Here is a 21,940-nt window from a genome sequence, read left to right as displayed (position 1 = left end):
CTCACTAAAAAAGAAAAACTCAGAGAAATGTGTTTACATTTAAAAATGAATAATATGACTACTTCTATTCCTTGTTGTTCAGCAGATTGATAAGCAATCATTATGCTAACCAATCCCACAATTTTTCACAGCAGTGACAAACTCTCAATCCCCTGGGTACAGGACAGTGTGAATACAAATACCAGTTCCCAAACAATAAGAAAGGCAGACTTCTGTTTCCCCCAGCAAGCAAAATGAACCTCAAAAGACTTCCACTAAGAATACACAAAGAAATTATAAGAATACTACAATCCAGGAGGAATGTGATGAAGACTATCCATGAAAACAGTATAAGCTGAGGAGAATATGGAACAAAGCAATATCCTCAACTCTCACCCTGAAGATTTTACAGAAACGTATGTGTACGTGTGTGTGTGTATGTGTATGTGCAAAAACCCACCAAGAAACCCCAAATATCCAAGAAAAATACCCATAATGCCCTTCTCTGTTTATAATATAGCACTCATACAATCACAGAATGGTAGAGGTTGGAAAGGACCTCCGGAGATCATCTAGTCCAACCCTCCCTGCTCAAGCAGGGTCACTTAGAGCATGAGAGAGAGGATCACATCCAGGCAGGTGTGATCTGCGGGCAACCTGTTCCAGTGCTCTGTCACCCTTACATTAAAGCACTTTTTGCTCATAGTCAGGTGGAACTTCCTGTGTTTCAGTTTGAGCCTGTTGCCTCATACTGTCATCAGCACCTCTGAGAAGAGTTGGACCCCATCCTCTCTACCATCTCCCTTCAGATACTTAAACACATTGATAAGATGCCCCCCTCAGTCTTCTCTTCTCCAGGCTAAACAGGCCCATTCTCACAGTCTTTCTTCATATCACAGTAGCTCCAGTCCCCTTGCTACCTCAGTAGACCGTTGCTGGACTTACCAGGAGCTCCATTTCTTTCTTATACTAGAAAGTCCAGAATTTGACACAATACTCCAAAGGTGGCCTCACCAGGACTGAGGAGATTGGAAAGATCACTTCCCTTGACCCACCAGCCATTCTCCTCCTAATGTAACCCAGGATACCATTGGCCTTCCTGGCCACAAGGGCACATTGCTGGCTCATGGTTAACTTGGAGTCCACCAGGACTCCCAGGTTCTTCTCTGCAGAGCTGATTTCAAGCAGGTCAGCCCCCAACCTGTACAGGTGCATGGGGTTATTTCTCCCAGGTGTAGGACCCTGCACTTGCCCTTGTTGAACTTTGTGAGGTTCCTCTCCACCCAACTCTCCAGCTTGTCCATGTCTCTGAATTGCAGCACAGCCCACTGGTCTCGGACAGTCCTCCCAGTTTTGTATCACCAACAAACTTGCTGAGGAGGCACTCTGTCCCTTCATCTAAGTCTCTGACGAATAATTTAAACAAGACTGGACCCAGTACTGGTCCCTGCGAAACACCACTAGCTACAGGTCTCCAACTAGACTCTGTGCCACTAGTCACAACCATCTGGGCTCTACCTTTCAGCCAGTTCTCAAACCACCCACTCTCCACTCATCTAGCATGTATTTCCTGAGCTTGCCTAGGAGAATGTTATGGGAGACAGGGTCGAAAGCCTTCCTGAGGTCAAGAGAGACAACATCCACTGCTCTCCCCTCCTCTACTCAGCCAGTAATCCCATCACAGAAGGCTCTCAAGTTGGTTAAGCATGATTTCCCCTTGGTGAATTCATGCTGACTACTTCTGATCACCTTCTTGTCTTTCATGTGTTTGAAAATGGCATTCAGGATGAGCTGTTCTCTCACCTTCCCAGGGATGGAGGTGAGGCTGACTAATCCTTAGTTCCCTGAGTTCTGCTTATCACCTTTTTATATGGTTGAAGTGATATTTGCTTTCTTGTAGTCCTCAAACACCTCTCCTGATTGCCACAGCCTTTCAAAGATGATGGACAGTGGCCTAGCAATGACATCTGCCAGCTCCCTCAGTACTTGTGGCTGCATCCCATCGGGCTCATGGACTTGTGGATGTCATATTTCCTTAAATGATTTCTAACACGAGAAAAAGGTTGCTTTTTTTCTATTTAAAACAATATACTTATTCCACCGCTTCTTTGTTTTCTTACTGTAGGAACAGAAGGAAAAAATATGAACAAATTAACTGTCAAGATGACAGATAAAAAGCTCTTGGGATCCACACATACAGTCTGACATTTCTTTTAAATACATTCTGAAGTAAATAAATCTTAAATTACTAAAAAGAGGTAAACATGCAATAACCTTTTAAATTTAAAAGACTGCTGTGGCAAAAATGGCCAAAAAGTTACAGATTTTATAAGCAGACTGACCACTTCGAGGCATAACTGCTGTGCATTTTCAAAGACAAAATAAATGAAGATTATCCAGTTGGACACAGGGCTAATGACAAAGGATGTGTCTATTTATAAAGATCTGCCAGCAGAATCATACTGCAGTGACACACAGCATTTACTGGCAAAATCTCTTTAGAATAACTTTAGCTGACAGAATAAACATCAGCAACAAGAATGTTTTGGCAGTATACGTGGGTTTGCCCTAAGAATTTTGCTGGCCTAGTTAAGCTGGTTAATGGAGTGTTCTTTTTCATACTGCTAACTGACATAGTTATGCCAGTGAAATTTGAGCACAAAACACTGCTTACTCAGCTTCTGCAGCATTGAACAGGATTCAGAACCTGTTTCAAACTGCCATCCTTCCTTTTTATTTGTCCTCATGAATAATAAAATATCTGGAACAGACATTACGACTCCACTGGTAGAAAATCTTCCTGTTTCTGCCTGCTTACAATAAGCTCTCCAGTCTTGCACAACAAAGAGATAAAGCAAAGGTACAGTGGGTATACTGTGAGAAAACAAGAATTATAATATTTATCTTCACCAGGCACCAAAGCTAAACCTGAGAACCTAAACATTCCTGGTAATTGTATTAAGTGATGTATCATTAGAAATTTTCTAAGACTCACTGAGACTTAACTGAAAAACATCACTATCAATAATATCTAGAAACATTTTTTCTAGTCAAGTTTCGACTTCACATTGATGAGTTTCAGAAATTACGGCTGGCTAAGTGCATATAAGACAAAATTTAATTTAATAGAATTAATTCCTGTTTATTGATATTGAGAACAATGGCCAGTGTTTTCCTTCAGCTACCAGAATGGACAACGAATCCTACGTGGTAAGAGTTTCTGCAAAAGATCTGAAGGCATACAGTAGCGAAGCTGATACTGGTACCACAGAGCACATTCCACCAACTGCAACCCTTCATTTTACTCATGATCAAAACACATCATTAACCTGAATATGCTATGTTTATATTAACATGCTGTTTATTCAATTGAAGCCTGACAGGCTTCATATGCATTTCCAGGGCCACTCTTGTATCCATTCCTTCTCTGAAATGCAACTCCTAGTTAACTATGTTTAAGACACATACAAAATAATAACTATGAGATAGTCAAGCCAATACTGTTTTTAGTTTCACATAGGATATAATATTTTAAATGGTCTTAAGAATTTGTTTCTTAGGTGAAGATTTTTTATACAGCACACTAGAATATTTCTTTATCATATACGATTCTTAACAGGCACAAGAATCAGAGTCCTATTTGGCACATTGCAGCATCCTCTAAAAGAAGAAATGAAGCAAATTCTGTTTAGTACAGCTACTTATATTTTTCCAAATCTACTGCTTATACAAAAAGGACAGTGTACTGAGATGGAATATATGCATCACATCCAAAGCAACTCCTTTTACAAAGCTGAAGTATGTTTTAAGATTTAAGGAAAAGCACAGCCATCTCAAAGTTCTTAAAATTGAATTTCTACGTTATTTGCATGTCAAGAGGAAATCTGAATAAATGTCTTTTAAATAGAAATTGATGCATGCAAACAAGAATTCAAATCCTTTGAAATAACCTTTGTAATCCTTATTTTTCAAATAAGGAAATCAAAGCAATTTCAATACTGCTAAACACAACACATGAAGTATTTGTTTTAATACTACATTAAGCTTTTTTTTTTTTTTTTTTTTTTTCCCAGTTAGGGACTGTACCTGTGTATTTTCCATATATCATTCAAATTTCAATACAGGAAAAAAAACAGCTATATGTCCTTTCTAATAAAGGATACAGTCAGCTGTTGGAAAAACATTCATCTTACTTTTAAACTTCAATTTATTGTCTCAGTTTTGACCTCAAGTTTGTCACTGGTAGGGATAACAACACAAGGAAAGCAATGTGAAATCAAAGCAAGAATTGCTGTTTCTGCAGAAACTTCCTACAATTAACACACACTACAGTAGTAAGCAAAATCTATCCTAGTGATCTGACTAAATATTTGCAAACTGTTTCTCTTAGAAGATGCAAGGGTAAAAAGTATGCAACAAGTATTACTAGTATGTAACAATGTTTCTATACAGATACATATATATATATATTCAGTTTATTATTTCATACCAGCTCATCTTTAAATTACCTTCCAAGATTTGAGTTCAAGTGTCCATGTTTTGACATCACCACCACCTAAAACAATACAGAAAATGCCATTTCAAGAGATGGTGGTGACAGTACCTTCTGTGAATACAGAAGATAGATATAGAAAATAGAGTTCTGTAGACTCTATTTTGAAGTGTAAATAAGATAGAAAATAAATTTCTAACTAAAACAAGTTTTTAGTTATGTAGAAATGAGTAATTTCCATATATACAAGGCTAACCGGAATCAAACTTGGCGTGCTTACTTTTAAGAATTTGTCACGACAAAGAAATTATCTTAAATATTGTTTAAAAATTAGATCATTTAAGTGCTACAGAAGCGAGAGGACAAGTCTGGTAAAATCAAAATAAGATGGTTAGATATAACGACATTTTAAAAGAAGATCAGATTTTCAACTTTTAAATAATTCTTTTCTTGCAGCTGATGGCACAAGGAGTCTGAAGAGAAGTCTGGCTGAAAGTTGTCCTCATACCACAGCCTCATCTACATATAGGTTTGTACGTATGGTATATATTCACTATTAACTTTTTCTATTAGGGATGTGAAACTAACACACTGGTATGTAAGACAATTCTGAAAGAATCGCACTATTTCCACTTAAGTTTTTTTCCCCTTCACATTAAATTATATACATATACATATGTATATGTACAAATATACATATAAACCATAATATACAGAAATGGACAAACCAGCTTTTCAGCATTGAAGACTAGAACTACTTATTCAGAAAAACTAAAAAATGTATATTTTAGGCTAATTAGATTTGCTGACAAAGTTTAAAAACCTGTCCAAACACTGAACTGATCCAAACTGGTACCTAAGCACCTGAACTAGTACTCAGTGAGGCATAACCCAATTTTTGACATAAGAATACTTTCTAGCAGCAACTAGCCTAGATGATTTAAAATATTCCTGTCCAAATTTCAGCCTGCATCTGAGAGAATGCATTTCCACTGATGTAAACGTGCTTTACAGCAGCGTAGTTGATGTCCTTATTGCAGCGGGCACCAAAGACATGTCAGCACTGGAAATTTTTCCTATAAAAAGTTCTACTGAAAAATTACCACAACAGCAATTGTGGCAGAGCATATTCATGCTTGGCTGCCTTCATTGGCTTTCAAAAGGTATGTATCTTGTCCAGTAAACCGTGCCATTAGAAATTTCTGGTATATATAATGCAATATGAGCAAATTCTCAGGAACTGAGTAAAACTGAGTTTGGATTGTTTCAGTAATATCCTAAAGTACACTCAATCTCTACGCTCTTCCAGTATTTCCATCTTGTTAGAAATGTGAAGGCTCAGCATATACGAGAGATATTCAATCTGTTTCATATACTAAATAAGTAGTCCACAAAACAACCTACCTACCAAGGTGATGGGACCAGACTGTGATACAGATGTAGAATGTTCTTCAATATCCTGCAACACTTGCATGGTGATTTTAATACAAGCAATTGTCATATAACTTTAAAACACTTGTATTTAAACACAGGCCTGAAAGCTCAAAGAGGACAGGTAACTTACTTCAAAGAATAAGGCACTAATCAGGTTTCACTTTTTCAAATTTCCTTCCTCTCTGAAGGGACCCCACAGACAGAGACAATACTGAGGGAGAAATCACATGGCACACAGCACAACTGCAACATGGTCCAACAGGGAGCTAACTATATAGTAGTCTCCACTCAGAGAGTCAAGGCTCTTCTCCCTACAACTCCGCTCTTTGCTTCTCCCAGTTCTCACTCTTCTCCTCTTTTTTATTCCTTCCTTCCTTTCCTCAAACCATCTCTCATGAAAAGATGGAAAATTTCACAGCTAAAATAGCTAAAAAGACTTTATTTTCTCATTCACATAGTTAAGAACAATTAAGCCTTTTGTATCACCTACAAATGGCTGAATACAATGAAATGCTAAAACAGACCTGTTCTTAGTAAGGGTAATGTTATTGCTGGCATCCTGTTAACTAGCTTATTGCTAATACAGAGTTACTATATTTACGCAATGTAGAATCATCCTGTAGGCTAGTATGAACCTCGCACTTAGTTTAATAGATTCAATTCTTTTTTAAAGCTCATCAGTTGTAGATAATGGCCTATACGTGAAGGGCTTTCTTTTAAGCTTTTATCAGTCACTGCAATTTTTACTAACAGCTGATGTATGTTAATATGGTTGTTTTAAGCAACTTTGGAAGAAAAGATTTTCCTTTTCCATTGAGTTGGGGTCTGAATGCACCTTTTACCCTCAGCAGCTTGTAGCTATTCTGAGCATCAGAGTAATCACAAATCCTGTGGATGTACTAACTGTCACAACAGCAGCTGGTTCCAGTGTCTCTACCAAATATGTACTGGGTGGCTGTTATCTAACAGATGATACCTTGCATGAATATACCGTGTAGCAGAGCTCAGTTTTCTCAATATAAGAGATTCTTTTTTTGATAGAAAAAGTAAGAAAGCATTGATCTTTCCCGCTTGCTAAGTTAATCTAAAAGAGAACTATGAGAAAATATTGTAGGCCTTTCTCATTGAAGTTTAAAGAAACAACTTATATCTGTGCAGTTTTTCTTTTTCTTTTTTTCCTTTTTTTTTTTTTTTTTTACTCTAGAAAAAAGGATTCATTTTAGAACAGCCAAAGTAAGATTTGCAACACTAACACAGTAGATATATCAGATAACATGTGAAATAAAAAAGCCTCACACTCCCAAATGCTCTTATATGAGCATGGTTCCCTCTCAGACCATCATCCCTTATTTTCATTAAGAAGAGGAAGAAAAAAAAAAAAAAAACACACAGTAGTTTTAAGTGCATGAAAAACTCATGTGCTGTACTTTTATATAGTCCTAAGCTCTGCCCCATCCTGGAAAAAATCCCAGTCACTTGTATTATCATAGCTATGAACCATTAGTCACACATTTACAGGTATATGTAAACACTCATGTATTGAAAGCAGACGTAGAGTACCTAAACACTGTACTTGATTTTTGTGATTAGATCTGAGGAACAGTGCTCTGACACATCTGTTACTGTAAGGGAACAGAAGATGAAGAACAAGAAAGCTTCGCAGCTGAGCTCTATCCCTCTGCTCTGTAGAGATTCACATGCAAAATTCCTGAACAGACAACAGTCTTGATAGGCGTTTTGTGTCTGCATCGGAAGATTTCTCCGGGATCTACACTCATCCACTTTAAACTTTGCCATCTGTCTTCAGAAGCTCCTTCCACAACACTACTGAATAGCTGTTCCTACTTTTTTACCACTGTCCAACCTCTCTATTTCCCTTGTTGTTCCATAGAATATCCAATGGAAATATACCTTTAAATTCAGAATATATGCTCATCTCAGAAGAAGACTATATATTCAGCATATTTTTCTCTTAAGAATCTGAGATAAGATGTTCATCCTTCACTACTCACCCAAAATTGTAAGTGCTAAGTGAAAAATGTTATTGTAATATTTGTAATTTGTAAAAAAACCAAAGAATAACGAAAACATATACTACAGCTTTATGATTTATTGCAATGATTTATTTTTACTACAATATGGAAGAAAAATTTGAGTGGTTTTATTAGAAACAAACAGACCTGGTAAAGCTGTCTTGCAAAGATAAAAGATTCTGGACAGGAGACAGCACTGAGTTCATGCAACTGACATGTTCACCTGGGACAAACTGTGCCAGAGATTTCAGATGCAGGAACAAAACTACAAGACTGAATCACTTACAACTGCAGCTTCGCAACAAGATGAAAAGCATCCTCAAAAAGAAAGCAACTTGTATGTCTGTATAGTGGTAATTAGGTGAAGAAGCACAGCAAAACATCTAAGATGAGGGTGGGAGATGGAAAAAGCAATGTTATCACAAATGAACCAGAAGATTAATAGTTCTTTGAGAGAAGCCCTAAAAGTGCCAAATGAGAATCAGAAACTACAGAAGATGAGAGACACTGAATGAGAAATGAAAGAGAAAAAGCCTTGATTTCATAAAGATGTATTCTATTCTTCCAAGGAAATCAAGTATAAACAAAATCCAAGGCAGCAGTGCTTCTGCAGCTGGAAAGCCTGACAGGTGAGGCAGCTGCATGCTGTGTAACTACTTTTCTACCAAGCGAGGAACAGCTCCAGTGCTATCCAGACAAATTGGTTGGACTGTAATCAGCAACAAGTTTTATGTACAGAAAGGTTTTTTCCTTTTCCATTCTCTCCCATTATTTTGAATCTCTCATGAACATTTTTAAAGAGTTAGCATTTCACTGCTATCTAGAGAAAAAAGTCCTAATTTTAGATGTTCTGGCAAGCAGAAATCAGTAGAGGGCACCAAAAAGTAACGGGAGTTTACTTGATGATCTTTCAGAGCGCTCTCAAATGAAGCTAAGTGTAAAAAGCATGAAACTTACCCTGCCAGAGAGCTATCTTGGTACTTCATGGATAAAGCTGAACACCTAGCTTAGTCAAGTTTTGTTTACAATACCATTTAAACATGCCCTATTATATCAGTTATTGTGATGTAAGCATTAACACATAGGCTAAGTTATACTTCAGCATGCACTAGTTACAGCTTTTCACCAGTTTCAGGATTCATCCCTCTACAATCAAAACAACTCTCCAACTAAAAACAGAGAAAAAGAAAGTTCACATTCCATCTGTACCCTTACTCCTACCTATCAAACCCCTTCTCTGGGAAAAAAAATCTTTACGAAGTAATATTAAATGAAAACAATGTTTAAGAATCTACTTGCTGGGCACATATTCCCAATAGTTTCACTATCAATGAAACCCACATATTCCCTATTTTTGTGGACACATAAGACAGTTTTCAAAACAGTAGACTATACAGTTTAAGTCTCAACTTTAGTTCTCCTTCAACATTACAATTGAAAAGAAATTGCCTTCCTAACTGCATTTAGGTTTTTATATTATTTGATTATGAGCTTCTAACTCCGCGCCTCTAGTCTCACTGCAGGTGCAGAATAAGGACTGTTAGGGTTACAAGTTCAAATTAGTGTCTATTATATTCTTCCTAAAAAACTCCAGGCAAACTGTAGAGAAACAACAGATTTAGATCAAATAAAGTTTAACCTGCTCTGTAAGTTAGAGATACAACAAATTAAGTTTCACACAGCAAAATCTTGAGAGTTCTAACTTATGAACCCCTTTTATAATAGATTTCTTGTCTCACAATCAGCACTCTTGTTGGGCACTATTTGCAGATAGCAACTACCTGGAAATCCTTCTTAGACTGTTCTATATAAGCAGTTTATTTTTCTCAATCTGCACCTACAGGGGTCTTGTGATTAAGAATAATCAACTTTTGCTGTTCATTTACTCTCCCATTGTACCTATTTACTCAGTTGCCCCAATTCTTGATCTTTGAATGACAGTTCCCTGCCTCCTTCCTTTTCTATCTCCTCTCTCTTTTACACTGTTCTTCCACTGATAGCACAGGCCTCAAAAATTAGATTTTTTCTTTTCTTCAGAATAGAAGGTTTCTAATATCAGCTGCAATACTCTACTGATCAAAAAAAGTTTTCATTCTTGTTAGTACTGCAAAGCATTTAAGGAGTCTGTTGGCCAGCAGACAACAGAATTCCTTGCATGTTGGTAAGCACAACGTATCTTGCAACTGAAACCAAGGTAATACTCATATCAAATCCTCCTTTAAAGCACACACATATGCAACAACACCTGATCATAGCAGACCAAATATTAGTAACCATCACCATTTCACTGTTGTAGTCACCTCATGATGGGTTTAAAGAGCACATAAAACATATATTTGCTCCAATCACCACCCTCAAAATTCTGTTTCAAAATCCAAATGCTAGAAGTCAGAAACCCTTTTGTGAGTTAGAGCCAGGTGAACTTCTGCAGAAGCAATAGCTAAATTACTGACTAAAAAAAGCTACAGATTCAAATAAATGTCTCCAGAAAACATCTCAATGCACAGCAAATGCTAAAATAAACTTCTTCATTAAGTAACCAACATCGTTCTGATATAACTACCATTTCTCTAAAAATCCTCCTTGTGCTACATTAGAATTAAGGATCGAATGACACACAATGACAAAAGTTAACAGAAACCCCCCAAACCCGCCTTGCTAATACATTTCGTGGAGCAGCCTGGCTTCTCCTCTGAAGCGGTATGAAGCTACCGGAGGTTACAGTCACAAACCGGCTACCTGGGCTTCCCGCTGACGAGCCCTGGTCCGGGCCCTCGCCGCACCGTTACAACGGGCGGCCCCACAGAACTGCTGTCGCGACCCCCGGCCCAGCTGCCGGGGGCAACGCCGCTCCTCCGCGCGGGCCCACTGCCCTCCCCCCTCCCCCGTGCCGGTACCTGCGGCTGCGGGGCGCGGCGGGGCTGCGCCCCCGCCTCCTCTGCGGAACCCCCGGTCACCGCCAAAGCGCTCTCTCGCCGCCTCCTGTCGTGTGGGCCGCGGGGCCCCCCCCTGCCGCCGCCGCCACTGCCAACAACTGGGCCGGGCCTGCGCCGCCTGCCCGCGCGCGATCACTTCCGGGAGCGTCGGCCCGGCTCCCCCCGCCCATCACAGAGCAAGCCGCCCGCGCGCCCCGCGCCCGCCTCCTCTCCCCGCCGCCGCCCGCCGCCCGCCGCCCGCCGCCATGTTCCGCCCCCTTCGGGCCGCCGCGGCCTTCCCGCGCCGCTGACGTCACCGCCGCGCCGCGCCGCCACACCGCCCTGCCCCGCGAGGGGCGGGGCGTAGGCACGCTTGGACCCGCCCTTTGTTTTTGTGGGGGGCGGTGCTCGGGACGGCAAGGCCCGCTACGTCACCACGCTCGGCCCTGCCCCCGGCCGGAAGAGACGGAAGAGTTGGGAGCGAGGGGCGGGGCCAGCCGACGCAAGCGCAGCAACGCGGAAGCCCTTTGCGCATGCGTATTCGGGCAAGCGCGGAAGGCCCTGATGCCCGCCTGCCCCGCCCCGCCGCCAGTCGCCCCGGGGGCAGTCAAGGAGGCGGAGGCACACGCCGCGCAGGCGCGTCCCCGCCCCTTTTTAGTTTCGATTTGGCGTTCCCGCCCTGGCGCGCACGCGCGTCGGGTCCCTGTGGTAAGCGCGCGCCCCGCACCGCGCTGACTGGAGCGCCCGACGGGGCAGCAGGTCGGAAGGAGCTGAGGGCTGTACTCAGCGCTTGCAGACACACAGCTCGTTTTCTGTCTTCCGTTACTTCTTTCAAGGAACTCAAATATATTTTTTCTCCCCTTAAGGTTTCCTTAAACATCTGTAAATGCGGTTCCATCAAAAAACAGTTCTAAAAGCAGCAGAGAGAAAAATAACTATCCTACAGAACCATTTTAAAGGCATCTTCTTCTAAATTATAAATCTGTCCATTTTAAAGGCATCTTCTTCTAAATTATAAATCCGTTCATTATATCATTAAAAAAAAAGGAGAAAATGGTATTCCTGAGGCTTCAGCCTGAGTGCCACAGGCACAGGATTGTGGCTCCAATCTGTGGGGAGTACTGAGATCTTCAAGACTGGACCTCAGAATAAATTTAAGCCTAGAGATACTTTCTGTTACAGCTCTACTTCCTTTTTAATGAAATGTACAAACGTAAGGAAACAGGTAAACCATCAGAACCTCACTGGCAAGTGCCCAGTCAAGCTGAAAGAAATGGTAACCAGAAAACTAGGGCATTAAAACTGCAGAAACTGGAAGCTGCCACCTCCAAGAAATCAAGTCACTCGTCCATTTCCCTGTTTCTGCCTGACACTACCTTCACCATTGCCAGGCTTTGTGAAATACACACAGACAAGAACTGTCATTATAGCACTAATACATACTTCTTAACAAAGCTCAGGCAGGTTCATGCAACATCACTCTTCTTCCCACCATGGCGCTATGAAAACTTTGGGAATAGTTTTCAGTCAGTAACAGCTCAAGAAGGAAACGCCATGAAAACCATCCAGACCCCTGGTGACTACTGCCTCCAACATCTGCCCAGCTCACACCTCTCTCCTCTCTGAGCCTTTCCCCGTATGTTAAAGGGAATGAATACAGAAAGCCAAGAAAACCTACAAAACCAGAGGTACAGTCACCTGCTGAAGAGGCGTTAGGGAAATACAACCACCCTTGTGCTATCAGCACTGTTGGAGACTGCCTCCTGACACAGAATTGCTCAGCAAGGGGGTGAGGATCACTTAAGCACCCCCTCTAAAAATAAGATATCACCTAGCAGTCTTCAGCTTTCAAAACCGCCTGTGTTCTCTGTTCCTCCTGCTAAGTACATTTTTTCCAAATCTAATCCTGGAGAACAAAAAAGAGATCCCCTGTAGATCACAGAATCATGGAATCAAAGAATGGTTGAGGTTGGAAGGGACCTCTGGAGATCATCCAGTCCAGCCCCTCTGCTCAAGCAGTGTCACCTAGAACATGTTAGATAGGATTGCATCCAAGCAGGTTTTGAAGATACAAGAAATTAAAGCTCTAATGGAGACAAAAACTTCCTTTGACATGCAAGTGCTACAGTAAACAGTATTGTTGGGGCTGCCGTATCTGAAATAGAAATAAAAAAGCATGAAGAAACGCAGCAAAAATATATAGACTTAACTGAAAGTATGTATAAAAGGAAAAAAAAAGAATAAAAAAGAATGTGCTCTCCTAAGTAGAACAGTAAGAAATTTTGCAGTTTTGAAATTGGAAGGAACAAAAGGAACCCCTTCTAATATTCCTATTCTTCTATGTGCTGTCCCTCATCCATAGAAAGAGACACCACAGAAGAGGTGAGTAAATACCATATTATTTTATAGATGAATCTTAAAATGAATTCCTGATGTGTCTTGAGTTTAGCTATGGACAACACAATTTGCCTTATTCTCTCTGACTCTGCTCCTTCCACAGAGAAAAAGAAACAACACGGATAATTTTCTCGGGATTAGATTTGTGATGCACTTTTTCTCCTGTGGAAAAAAAAAAAAAAAAAAAAAGCTTTATAAGGAATTGATACAGCACTTTGCATTACTATTTAAGTACTGAGTAATTCCCTACAACCAGGAGTAAATTCAGGAACAAGAAATTACTAAACAAGTGGAAGATGCACTCATCGTAACCTCTGGATTTAAAGATTAGAAATAGTGAATCAAATCATTTGGTTGAGTGTTTGAGTCATAGGAATTTGGATCTAAAAAGGATTATGGATATGTAAAGGATTTATGTTCCAGCTGGAAAGAAATTTCTGACTTGCTATAATAATACTTTATCTAATAATCTAATTGAATAGAAGTAATACAATGAAATTAAAATAAATTATAATAAATTAAAAAGGAGCAAAGCAAGGTACATCTTTAGAACTAACAATATTTTCCAATAGTAAGTCATGCCTAACCACATGGAAGATTTCCAAAAAGACTGGCAAAGCACAATAACATCACCATCAAACAAAACATTAGAAAGTATTAAAGTGATGTATTGGTAAGTGAGTGCAAGGCTGAACCACTGCAGCTAAACCCACCTAGCCTCTGTCTCTCACTTGTCTTAATGTTCTAGGGTTCATCTGTACATTTTACACACTCTGTGTACTTCATTATAAGTATTTTACTTCATTAAACTGTGACATATAAATATCTGCCTATTCCTTATTTAATGCCTCACCCTACAGCCTTCAGTGGCGATGAAAAATTTTCCACTGCATCACAGTTTTTTCATTACTACCGGGTGGTTAATTTATTCCTATCCGCCTGAGAACTAGGGAATAGACAACTGTATGAGACCACTGAAAAGAGATGTCCCAGGAATAGTTACAACTTGCATGTTTGTAGGTTTGTTTACAAATGAGAATAGTGAGAAATTAAATAAGCATGCAGGCAATTAATTGATTGCTCACTCCTGCTTCTATTACAATAGTTACTGTGCTATTGTAACCAACTGCTTTCAGGAAGCACTAGTTATGGATGAAGAAAAGTGTGTCTATTTCCACAAATTCTTCAAAAATTAACAAGTGGAGGAGCAGACATTGACTTGACCAATACTTTCCCAGTGACATTAACTGAGGATTAGTGCTTGATTGTCTCTTGTTAAATAAGAATGTGGTATCCAATACCATGTCTGAGAAGAGCACAGATGCTACTTCTGAAGACTGTTCCCTATTTTTCAAAAGAAGTGGCCATGTGTGGCCATGTAGTCAATGGATCAGCTGGGCTTGTCTATAAAATGCAAGGAAAACAGTTTCATGTATTCTTACAGGAAAAAAAAAAAACAAAAACAAAAAAAAAAAAACAAAACAAAAACAAAGCTTCTGTCACATAACACTGACACTTGACAGAAAACATATTTCTCTGAAACCCTACCAAAATGCATTCTTTTTACTTTTTATACTAGTTCGACTTTAATCAGCCTTTACACAGAATGATATTCTAATCTGGTACAGAATTGATAACAATGTGAAGGATGGATTTCTCCATCCATCCCCAAATACACGAAAATATAAAGCTCTGGCCCAGTTCCTCTGTTAACATGGAGGCAGGTGGTATGCCAAAGAAATCTAAAAGGCTGTGGACTGTTGTGGAGTTTAAACCAGGTAAGCTTCCACTCCCTTCCCACTTCCACCCTCAAACCTGTGAAGCACCTAACAAACATAATTTTCAACAGGACTGTTCAACAGGACTGAAAACAGTTTTAATTACCCTGATACGATAGTCTTCCCTCAGTTTTCTGTCAATCCAGCATCTAACACAGAGTTGATCTTCCATATAGAAATATGGTAGAAAAGGAAGAATGTTAAAAGGCAGTGCCAGTCTGAAGTTGGTGCACTAGGATCCCTCTGAAAGGAAATTTCCACCACCTGCTCCTCACTCAAGAATCTTCCAGGAACACAGTGCACTAGGACCAAAAGAAAGCTGTGAATATAAGGCAGATAAAAGGAACTAATACTTCATTATTCTTTTCCCCACGTAGCACCACCATGTATGGACAATTGGTAACTGCGTAAGTGAACTTATGATAAAGAATCTTCCCTTATTATTATTCCTTTTCCTTTTCTCCCACATTTTCCCTTTTGTTCCACACTTCTGACCTATTGTTTAGAAGTGACCTTCAACTCTGCCAGAGTGAACTTCAACACTACCTCTGCAAAGAGGCAGTATGCTAAGGCTTTCTATTCGGGAAGCCCACTGCAAAGCAAAGGAGTGCTTTCACCTTCTTTCACCAGCTTTCACCTTTGAAAATAGCACCAACAGCGCAGAAAAACAAGAGTTTAACTATTTTCCTTTTTTTTTTTTTTTTTAAGATATTTTCAGACATTGGAAACACCATATGGAAAACAGTTCTGTCACTGTTTCTCAATGCATGACCAACTAATCAACTGAAAACTTAAAATCATTTTTTTTGCTATATTCTGTATAGCTTCTTTGCCCAAGCCCCAAAATCTAGGACGTAGCTTCAAAATCTCCTCCTCTACCCCCCTCCAAAAAAAAAGTCAGTATGGCAGTAAAAGAAATTCGCACTGAAAACAAATCTAGCTTTAGGATGAACTGGAAAGGCTGTAAAATTATTTTTAACTTACTCCGTCAATTCAAAACTCAAAGATTTGTGCAATAATAAAGGCACGGATAGCTAGATAGTATTCCAATTCCTAAGAAAGGCCATTTTAAATTTTGCTAACACATACTCTTTCCCAGGTTTGTCAAGGCAACAAGAAAACTTCCTATATATTGTCCTATTTGCAAGCAATGTAGTACATATTACATGTTGAACTAATATTAATCAATTTGTGTATTAATGATAGGAAAGTTTAAGTGAAAACAACAAGACCAGGAACATGGTATCAAGTCTCAAAAGCAGTTCACCAGCAATTTCCCTTCTGTACGCCACAGTTATACTACTGACTCAACTGTCACCGAACATTTTGACTAAAAACATTCAGTGCTCTACTGACTCAAAGGAGACTAGTCTGAGAGCATGATCTCTTCACAAAAAAAAAGTTAGGAAAACACTTGTACACTACTAAATAGATAGGTATTTTAGGCTGCAGCACTGAACAGTAGGTTCCTGTCTGTAAAGCCTGGAGTATCCAACTCCAAAACAGGAAGGAAAAGCCATTGCAAAGAAACTTTGAGAACATAGTTAGGTTTAAACCTCAGAAGTCACAAACTATAATATATACCAACTTACCTAAAAAATTAGTAGTGACATTGCCATCCTTTATTACCTATAGGTGTCAGTATGGCAAACCACACATTTAGAATAGCAACAGAATGCAAGCACAAAGAAAAATACACTACGAGATAAATTTCCCCTTAATTGATTAAAAGAAGTGTATTTCTTAACAGGCCAGAGGGACGTCAAAGACTGAGAATTAACTGCCAGGCCCGGAGAACAAATAATTTCAGTACAGTAAAAGCAGTACAGTTAAAAAACAAACAAAACCCCAAAACCCTCATCTGATGAAGGAAACAATTATGTAAGCCTCACCTTGTCACTGTCATCATTGCAAATGTGATCTTGATGGATTGACTGGCATTGAAAAGAAGTACCAATGCTACCTACAAAACAAGGTGGAAAAATGAAAAAAAAATCATTAAAATGATAACTGAATTCCTGAGAACACTAAAAATAAATACAGGCAGCTGTAGCAGCCAGAAATTTTTCACACAGCGAGAGACTTAGTTTCCAAACATCTATGTCAGACCACTCTTGCATTTAATTCTGATGATGGAATAAGCAGCAGAGAGACATTGTTCACGATATGCCAGCAATATTTTCACACAGATCTTTTTTTAAAAGCATTTAAATGGGACAAAATTAGCACTAGTTCATCAATCCAAAACAAACATATGCAGTAAAATACGTATGTCCAATCATAAGTACAGGAAAGCTATCCACTTGTGTTAAGGTAGTTTAGTCCTGTTCCATTCCCTTTATTCCATCACAATTTTCAGCACCCTGAGCAGCCACACAAGAACAGTCTCTATCTAGTGATATGTTAAGAATAACAAGGAGTGGAAAAATCCAAAGTCAAAGCAGAAGAGCATAGTTTTTCTGTAATTAGTTGTGTTCATACTGGAATTTCTTCCTGCTTGTAGATTTTCCACAAGTTTCTTTATGTTATATTCTCTTATGTGAGACATCAAACCCCTACAAAGGTATACCCCAGTCCTGAGACTTCTGTCCAAGGAGGAAGACAACTTAAGATTTGGCTGGATCCACACAGATAGTCAAACAGTTTTACTGAACTCTTACTCATACTGTAAATTTTGCTTCATGTGCTTCTTGTCTTGCTCAGCAAATACACGAATGGAGTAACAGCTCATGTTGCCCTTATGCTTCCTGAAGCATCTTAAAATCAAAATTATAATCTACACATTATTAAGAGAATAGCTGACAATGTGGACAACTTCTTGTGTTGCAAATTTCTGTGGCGCATGTGTTTATACTGTCCAGGTGTTTTGCTAACAGAATAAAGGGTTGTCAGTGTTCTGGCTCCAAGGAGATTCTTTTCTCCTCTGTTTCTTCCTTTATAGTCTCTGGAGCATTTATAAGACTTTATTTTTCACAAAGTGTTTTTATTTCATCAGGATATACCTTACTATCATGCCAAAATTCTGGATAATCAGGTAACGTCTTGTACTCTGGAAAGTACATATACTTGACCATTATACTCCCAGTACTGTTTAGCAGTCCCTCATTTGTCATCTTCAATCCCGTTGTGATTTTAGCTACAGTTCTCAGGGACTGCTGAAGGTAGGAGCTTCATACTTCACACCACTAGAAAATTGGGACAGTCAGCTGCTTCTGATTGCACAGATGATGGGGGATTATCTGTCCTCACCTGACACATGTGAAACTGCTGAACTGCAATGAAAGCCAATCATCTACCCTTCAGCGTAGTGAACAAAAAAGATGAGAAGCTAGAGACAGATAATGACTAACACGGAAATTAATACATATATCAAGCCTATGTGTCATATGTGGGGAAAAAGTAAAAAAAGTCTCCCTCTTCTTACGAACATTGAGCAAAACACTTCTCAAAAAAAGGAAAAAAACCAGTCTCATTTGTAAAGCTACACCATTTTACAGTTTTCCTTCCTTTCTGTCTACCTAGAAACATTTTCCCAGCAGTTTCTCGTAGTCTTTCAATTTTGTAATGTGGATAGTCCTGTTTTGTACCATATGTAAGTATTTCCACATGTACCATTTTTTGTAGATTCACATGTTGTTCTAGGTGCATTTTTATGCACCAGAAGAAGCCTGATCAACAAAGAGACTTACCTAAACAGGCAGCTAGCCATAAGCAGAAGTCATGGCAAATAAGTGCACAACCCCGTAAATCCCCCTCTGAATATAGTTACTTGGAAGAAGAAAATCTTAGTGTGTCACTGTTTATTGTCATTACTATCTCAAGTAAAAAGAATGTATCTAACTTTAAAATTATATTATATGCATGTATGTACGCACACACGTATACACACACACACAGACATACACACACGAAAATATTCTTACTCCTAAAACAGAAAGAAAGGAAAAGGAGAGAAGGGAAAAAAGTGTCTTTCTACAGATATACATACACAAACATGTACATGCCCTTACACATATCATATGCTAAACTCCCAAAGAATATGTTCCTCTGTATTTCTACAGCAATTGCTACTGCTATTATTATGCCACATGAATTTTATTGACTTCGGTTTCTGTATTTTTCCCTTCTTTCCTTAGCTCTAGCACAAAGAATGCAAAAAGCAGTACTGTACTGCAGTAGGCATTACGAAGTCACTGAAAACATTTTGAGACCTCTCCAGCTCTTAGCCCCCGGATGTTGTTCATTGGTGGACTTGAGCCAGTTCGCATCATTTTAGGCTTGAATCACACTACTTGCAGACTAGCCAGCTTTACCACAGCTACTGGGAAACAATTCATTTCATGGCAGTATGTAAACACTGTCCTGGGAGTTTCCAAGTTTCATATAACGACTAACAGTTTCCAGCTTTTCTATCCAAAAGTTTGAAGCTGCATATGCAAGCTGAATACAATTCATTTAAACAGACTTCTAAGTAAGTTTCCTCACCATTTAAACAAGCTTTTTTAAAGCAGAAAGTCTCCAGCAGTCTAACAAGAAATCTGACTACCTCTATAAGAAAATTCCAACACACCTTGACCTTACTAACAGGAATAAAATGTTCAATTTCATTTTCCCTGAAAAGTAATATTAATATTTTGATTCCAACAAATGGAATGGATTTTCTTCTTTTCCTTCATGAGTTTCTTTTATACTAGACAATTCTTAGATCAGCTTTTAATATCTAACATTGTACTAGTAGTATCTTACAAAAACTTCATTGGTACTTTAGTAAATAAGGTCCATAAATCTCTTAAAAAAGAAAATATAATAAAGGACTATAAAACCTATATAAAAGGAGCAGAGCAGTTCTTTACTGGGCTTTTCTTGGATTGAACAAATTTGGCGCCCATTACTTTTTGGTTTTTGTTTATATCTGTTTTCAGAATCCAAACTCAAAAAAACCTGTCACAGCTGGAACAACCTATTTAAAACTGTTAAGCATTTGGGCTCACAAACAGGCTTTGAACTGAATCTAGATTTATGGGTTGTATTGCGATTTCTTTGGTCTAGCTGGTAAGGATGAAAAGGAATCTGATGAGAAAGTACATATTTTTGCCCATCTTGACAACCTTCCAACAAGCTTGGATCAGCTTATATGAAGCTTAATTTTACAGCTTTTATTTTTACACAGCTAGCAATCTTGTTCCAAACATGGTCTACACAGACAGTTACTTCTTAGCCAGACCCATGTTAATTTACAAAGGTAAAATTCATATACATATATCTAAGTATTAAAAGTCATGTAGCCCAATTCTAAAATTACTGTAATGTATCTTTTTATGGAACAACTAAGAAATTAATTAAGAAATACCAGACATGTAATGCTGCTTGAAACAAAGCTTCTTCTTATTCTACCAAGAAAGTATCATTTTGTCAACCAAGCAAGAAATTAACAATAACAACTCAAAATACCACAGGGTACTTCTTATCATTTATATGAAAATCATAACTACATATTCATATAATTTAATCTAAACACATAATCCCTCTCTAGAAGACCCTCACAATCTGCTATCTCAGGGCACCAACTCTGGAAAAGCCAAACTCTGCTACAGCTAGCTGCAAAAGGCAGAATAGGGAAAAGTAAAATGTAGATCTGAGGAGGCATCCTTTTTTCCCACAACTGTCTAGATTATCTCACTTACATCCACTTAAATATAAGCAACAAACATGGTGTACTAGAGCAGAGGTCAGGTCTAGTTCTTTTGTGATCTGGGCTGTGTGCTTTTACGGCCTCTCAGGTGCTAAGAACCATGGGCATGCAGAAGTGTGAAAAGAAATTGCTCTGCTGCTCACCTATGTGAGAAAGAGTCTGCTTGTACATAACCGGAACGAAGTATAGGTATCAAGGCTAAAATAACATGAGTTTGTCTAGTAATTGAATAAGGTAATGACAGGGCATTTTAGAGTGCAAGACCAGTCGCACTCAGGTAATCCTATCAGCAGCACTGTCTATCGTCAACATTGTCCAACTGATGCTTTTGGGAATAGTGAATTTGCATATGAAAATAGCAAAACTGGGATCAATAAGGAAAAAGGAATTGGAGTGGACTATGTCTTGGGAGGAGACTAGGGGAAGAGTAGGAAGTGCCAAGGCAGAACAAGGGTGGGCCAAAACTCAGAAGAAAATGGAGAATAAGGCAGATAATCAGGGAGAGAAAAAGGGATAGAGGAATCTTCTGACAGCAAGACTGCAGATGCCTACGCTCACTAGTGATGCGAACCTGAGGACCCAAGTACATGAGGACACTTGTAAGGACCCACCTGGAACAACCTGCTGGACTCTTTATCAGGTCTGTGTCCAGAAGACTTGGTGTGGGGGGGTGTTGTGGCATAGATTTATACCCCAGTGTTCACAGAACTATAATTCAGTAGTGATCATATTATGTGAAACATTAAACTGTAATTACCAACTTTCCAGATGAGCATCTGCCTTGTTATATAATTGAAAATTGATTATGTTTTGTGGCCTACCATTGATTATTTTGCAGTTCTACTGATTTCCTCATAATGTACTCATTAATCAAAAATCTTAGGTAGTTTACATGAATTATGTGTCAATACTCCAGTCTCAGGAGTGCACGTGGTATGTGCATGTGGTAGACACTCATGCCATGTATTTTCATCGCTTTCCTGTGACCATCCTTGTAACTGTGCAGTATCTTGAGGCACTAGCTCACAGTGACCCAGAACTCCCAGTTGATAAATACTACTATGGATTTCTTGATGTTTGAGGTTTCCTTCAAATATCCACCTTCTAAGTAATGTAGTATGGAACAACCCAGAACATGCTAGCTTTAAATTTATAAGATAAGTGTGAAATTTAATGCAATCCATTTGTGGAGGGAAATATACAAGAGAAAAAAAGATTAT

The 21,940-nt window shown here is 38.9% G+C and overlaps 1 protein-coding gene across 7 annotated transcripts in view; it reads right to left on the bottom strand.

Annotated features, from left to right (window-relative positions):
* Positions 1-21,940, bottom strand: part of RNF38 (ring finger protein 38) — a 115,020-nt gene that overhangs the window by 37,891 nt on the left and 55,189 nt on the right. For 4 of the 7 annotated variants that reach the window (XM_062599572.1, XM_062599570.1, XM_062599567.1 and 1 more), the window contains exon 2: positions 16,921-16,991. Coding sequence is in view for 4 of the 7 variants with exons in the window: in XM_062599567.1 (XP_062455551.1) it covers positions 16,921-16,991 (71 nt within the window). In the remaining 3 variants the exon portion in view is untranslated. Of the gene's footprint in view, positions 1-10,835; positions 10,989-15,134; positions 15,331-16,920; positions 16,992-21,940 lie in introns of those variants that run through there. The other 3 variants (XM_062599568.1, XM_062599569.1, XM_062599571.1) reach the window with 2 other exon arrangements.

Source organism: Rhea pennata, chromosome Z, assembly GCF_028389875.1.
Source record: "Rhea pennata isolate bPtePen1 chromosome Z, bPtePen1.pri, whole genome shotgun sequence".
In the NCBI taxonomy this organism is placed as follows: domain Eukaryota; kingdom Metazoa; phylum Chordata; class Aves; order Rheiformes; family Rheidae; genus Rhea; species Rhea pennata.
This window is presented reverse-complemented; position numbering and strand designations above follow the sequence as displayed.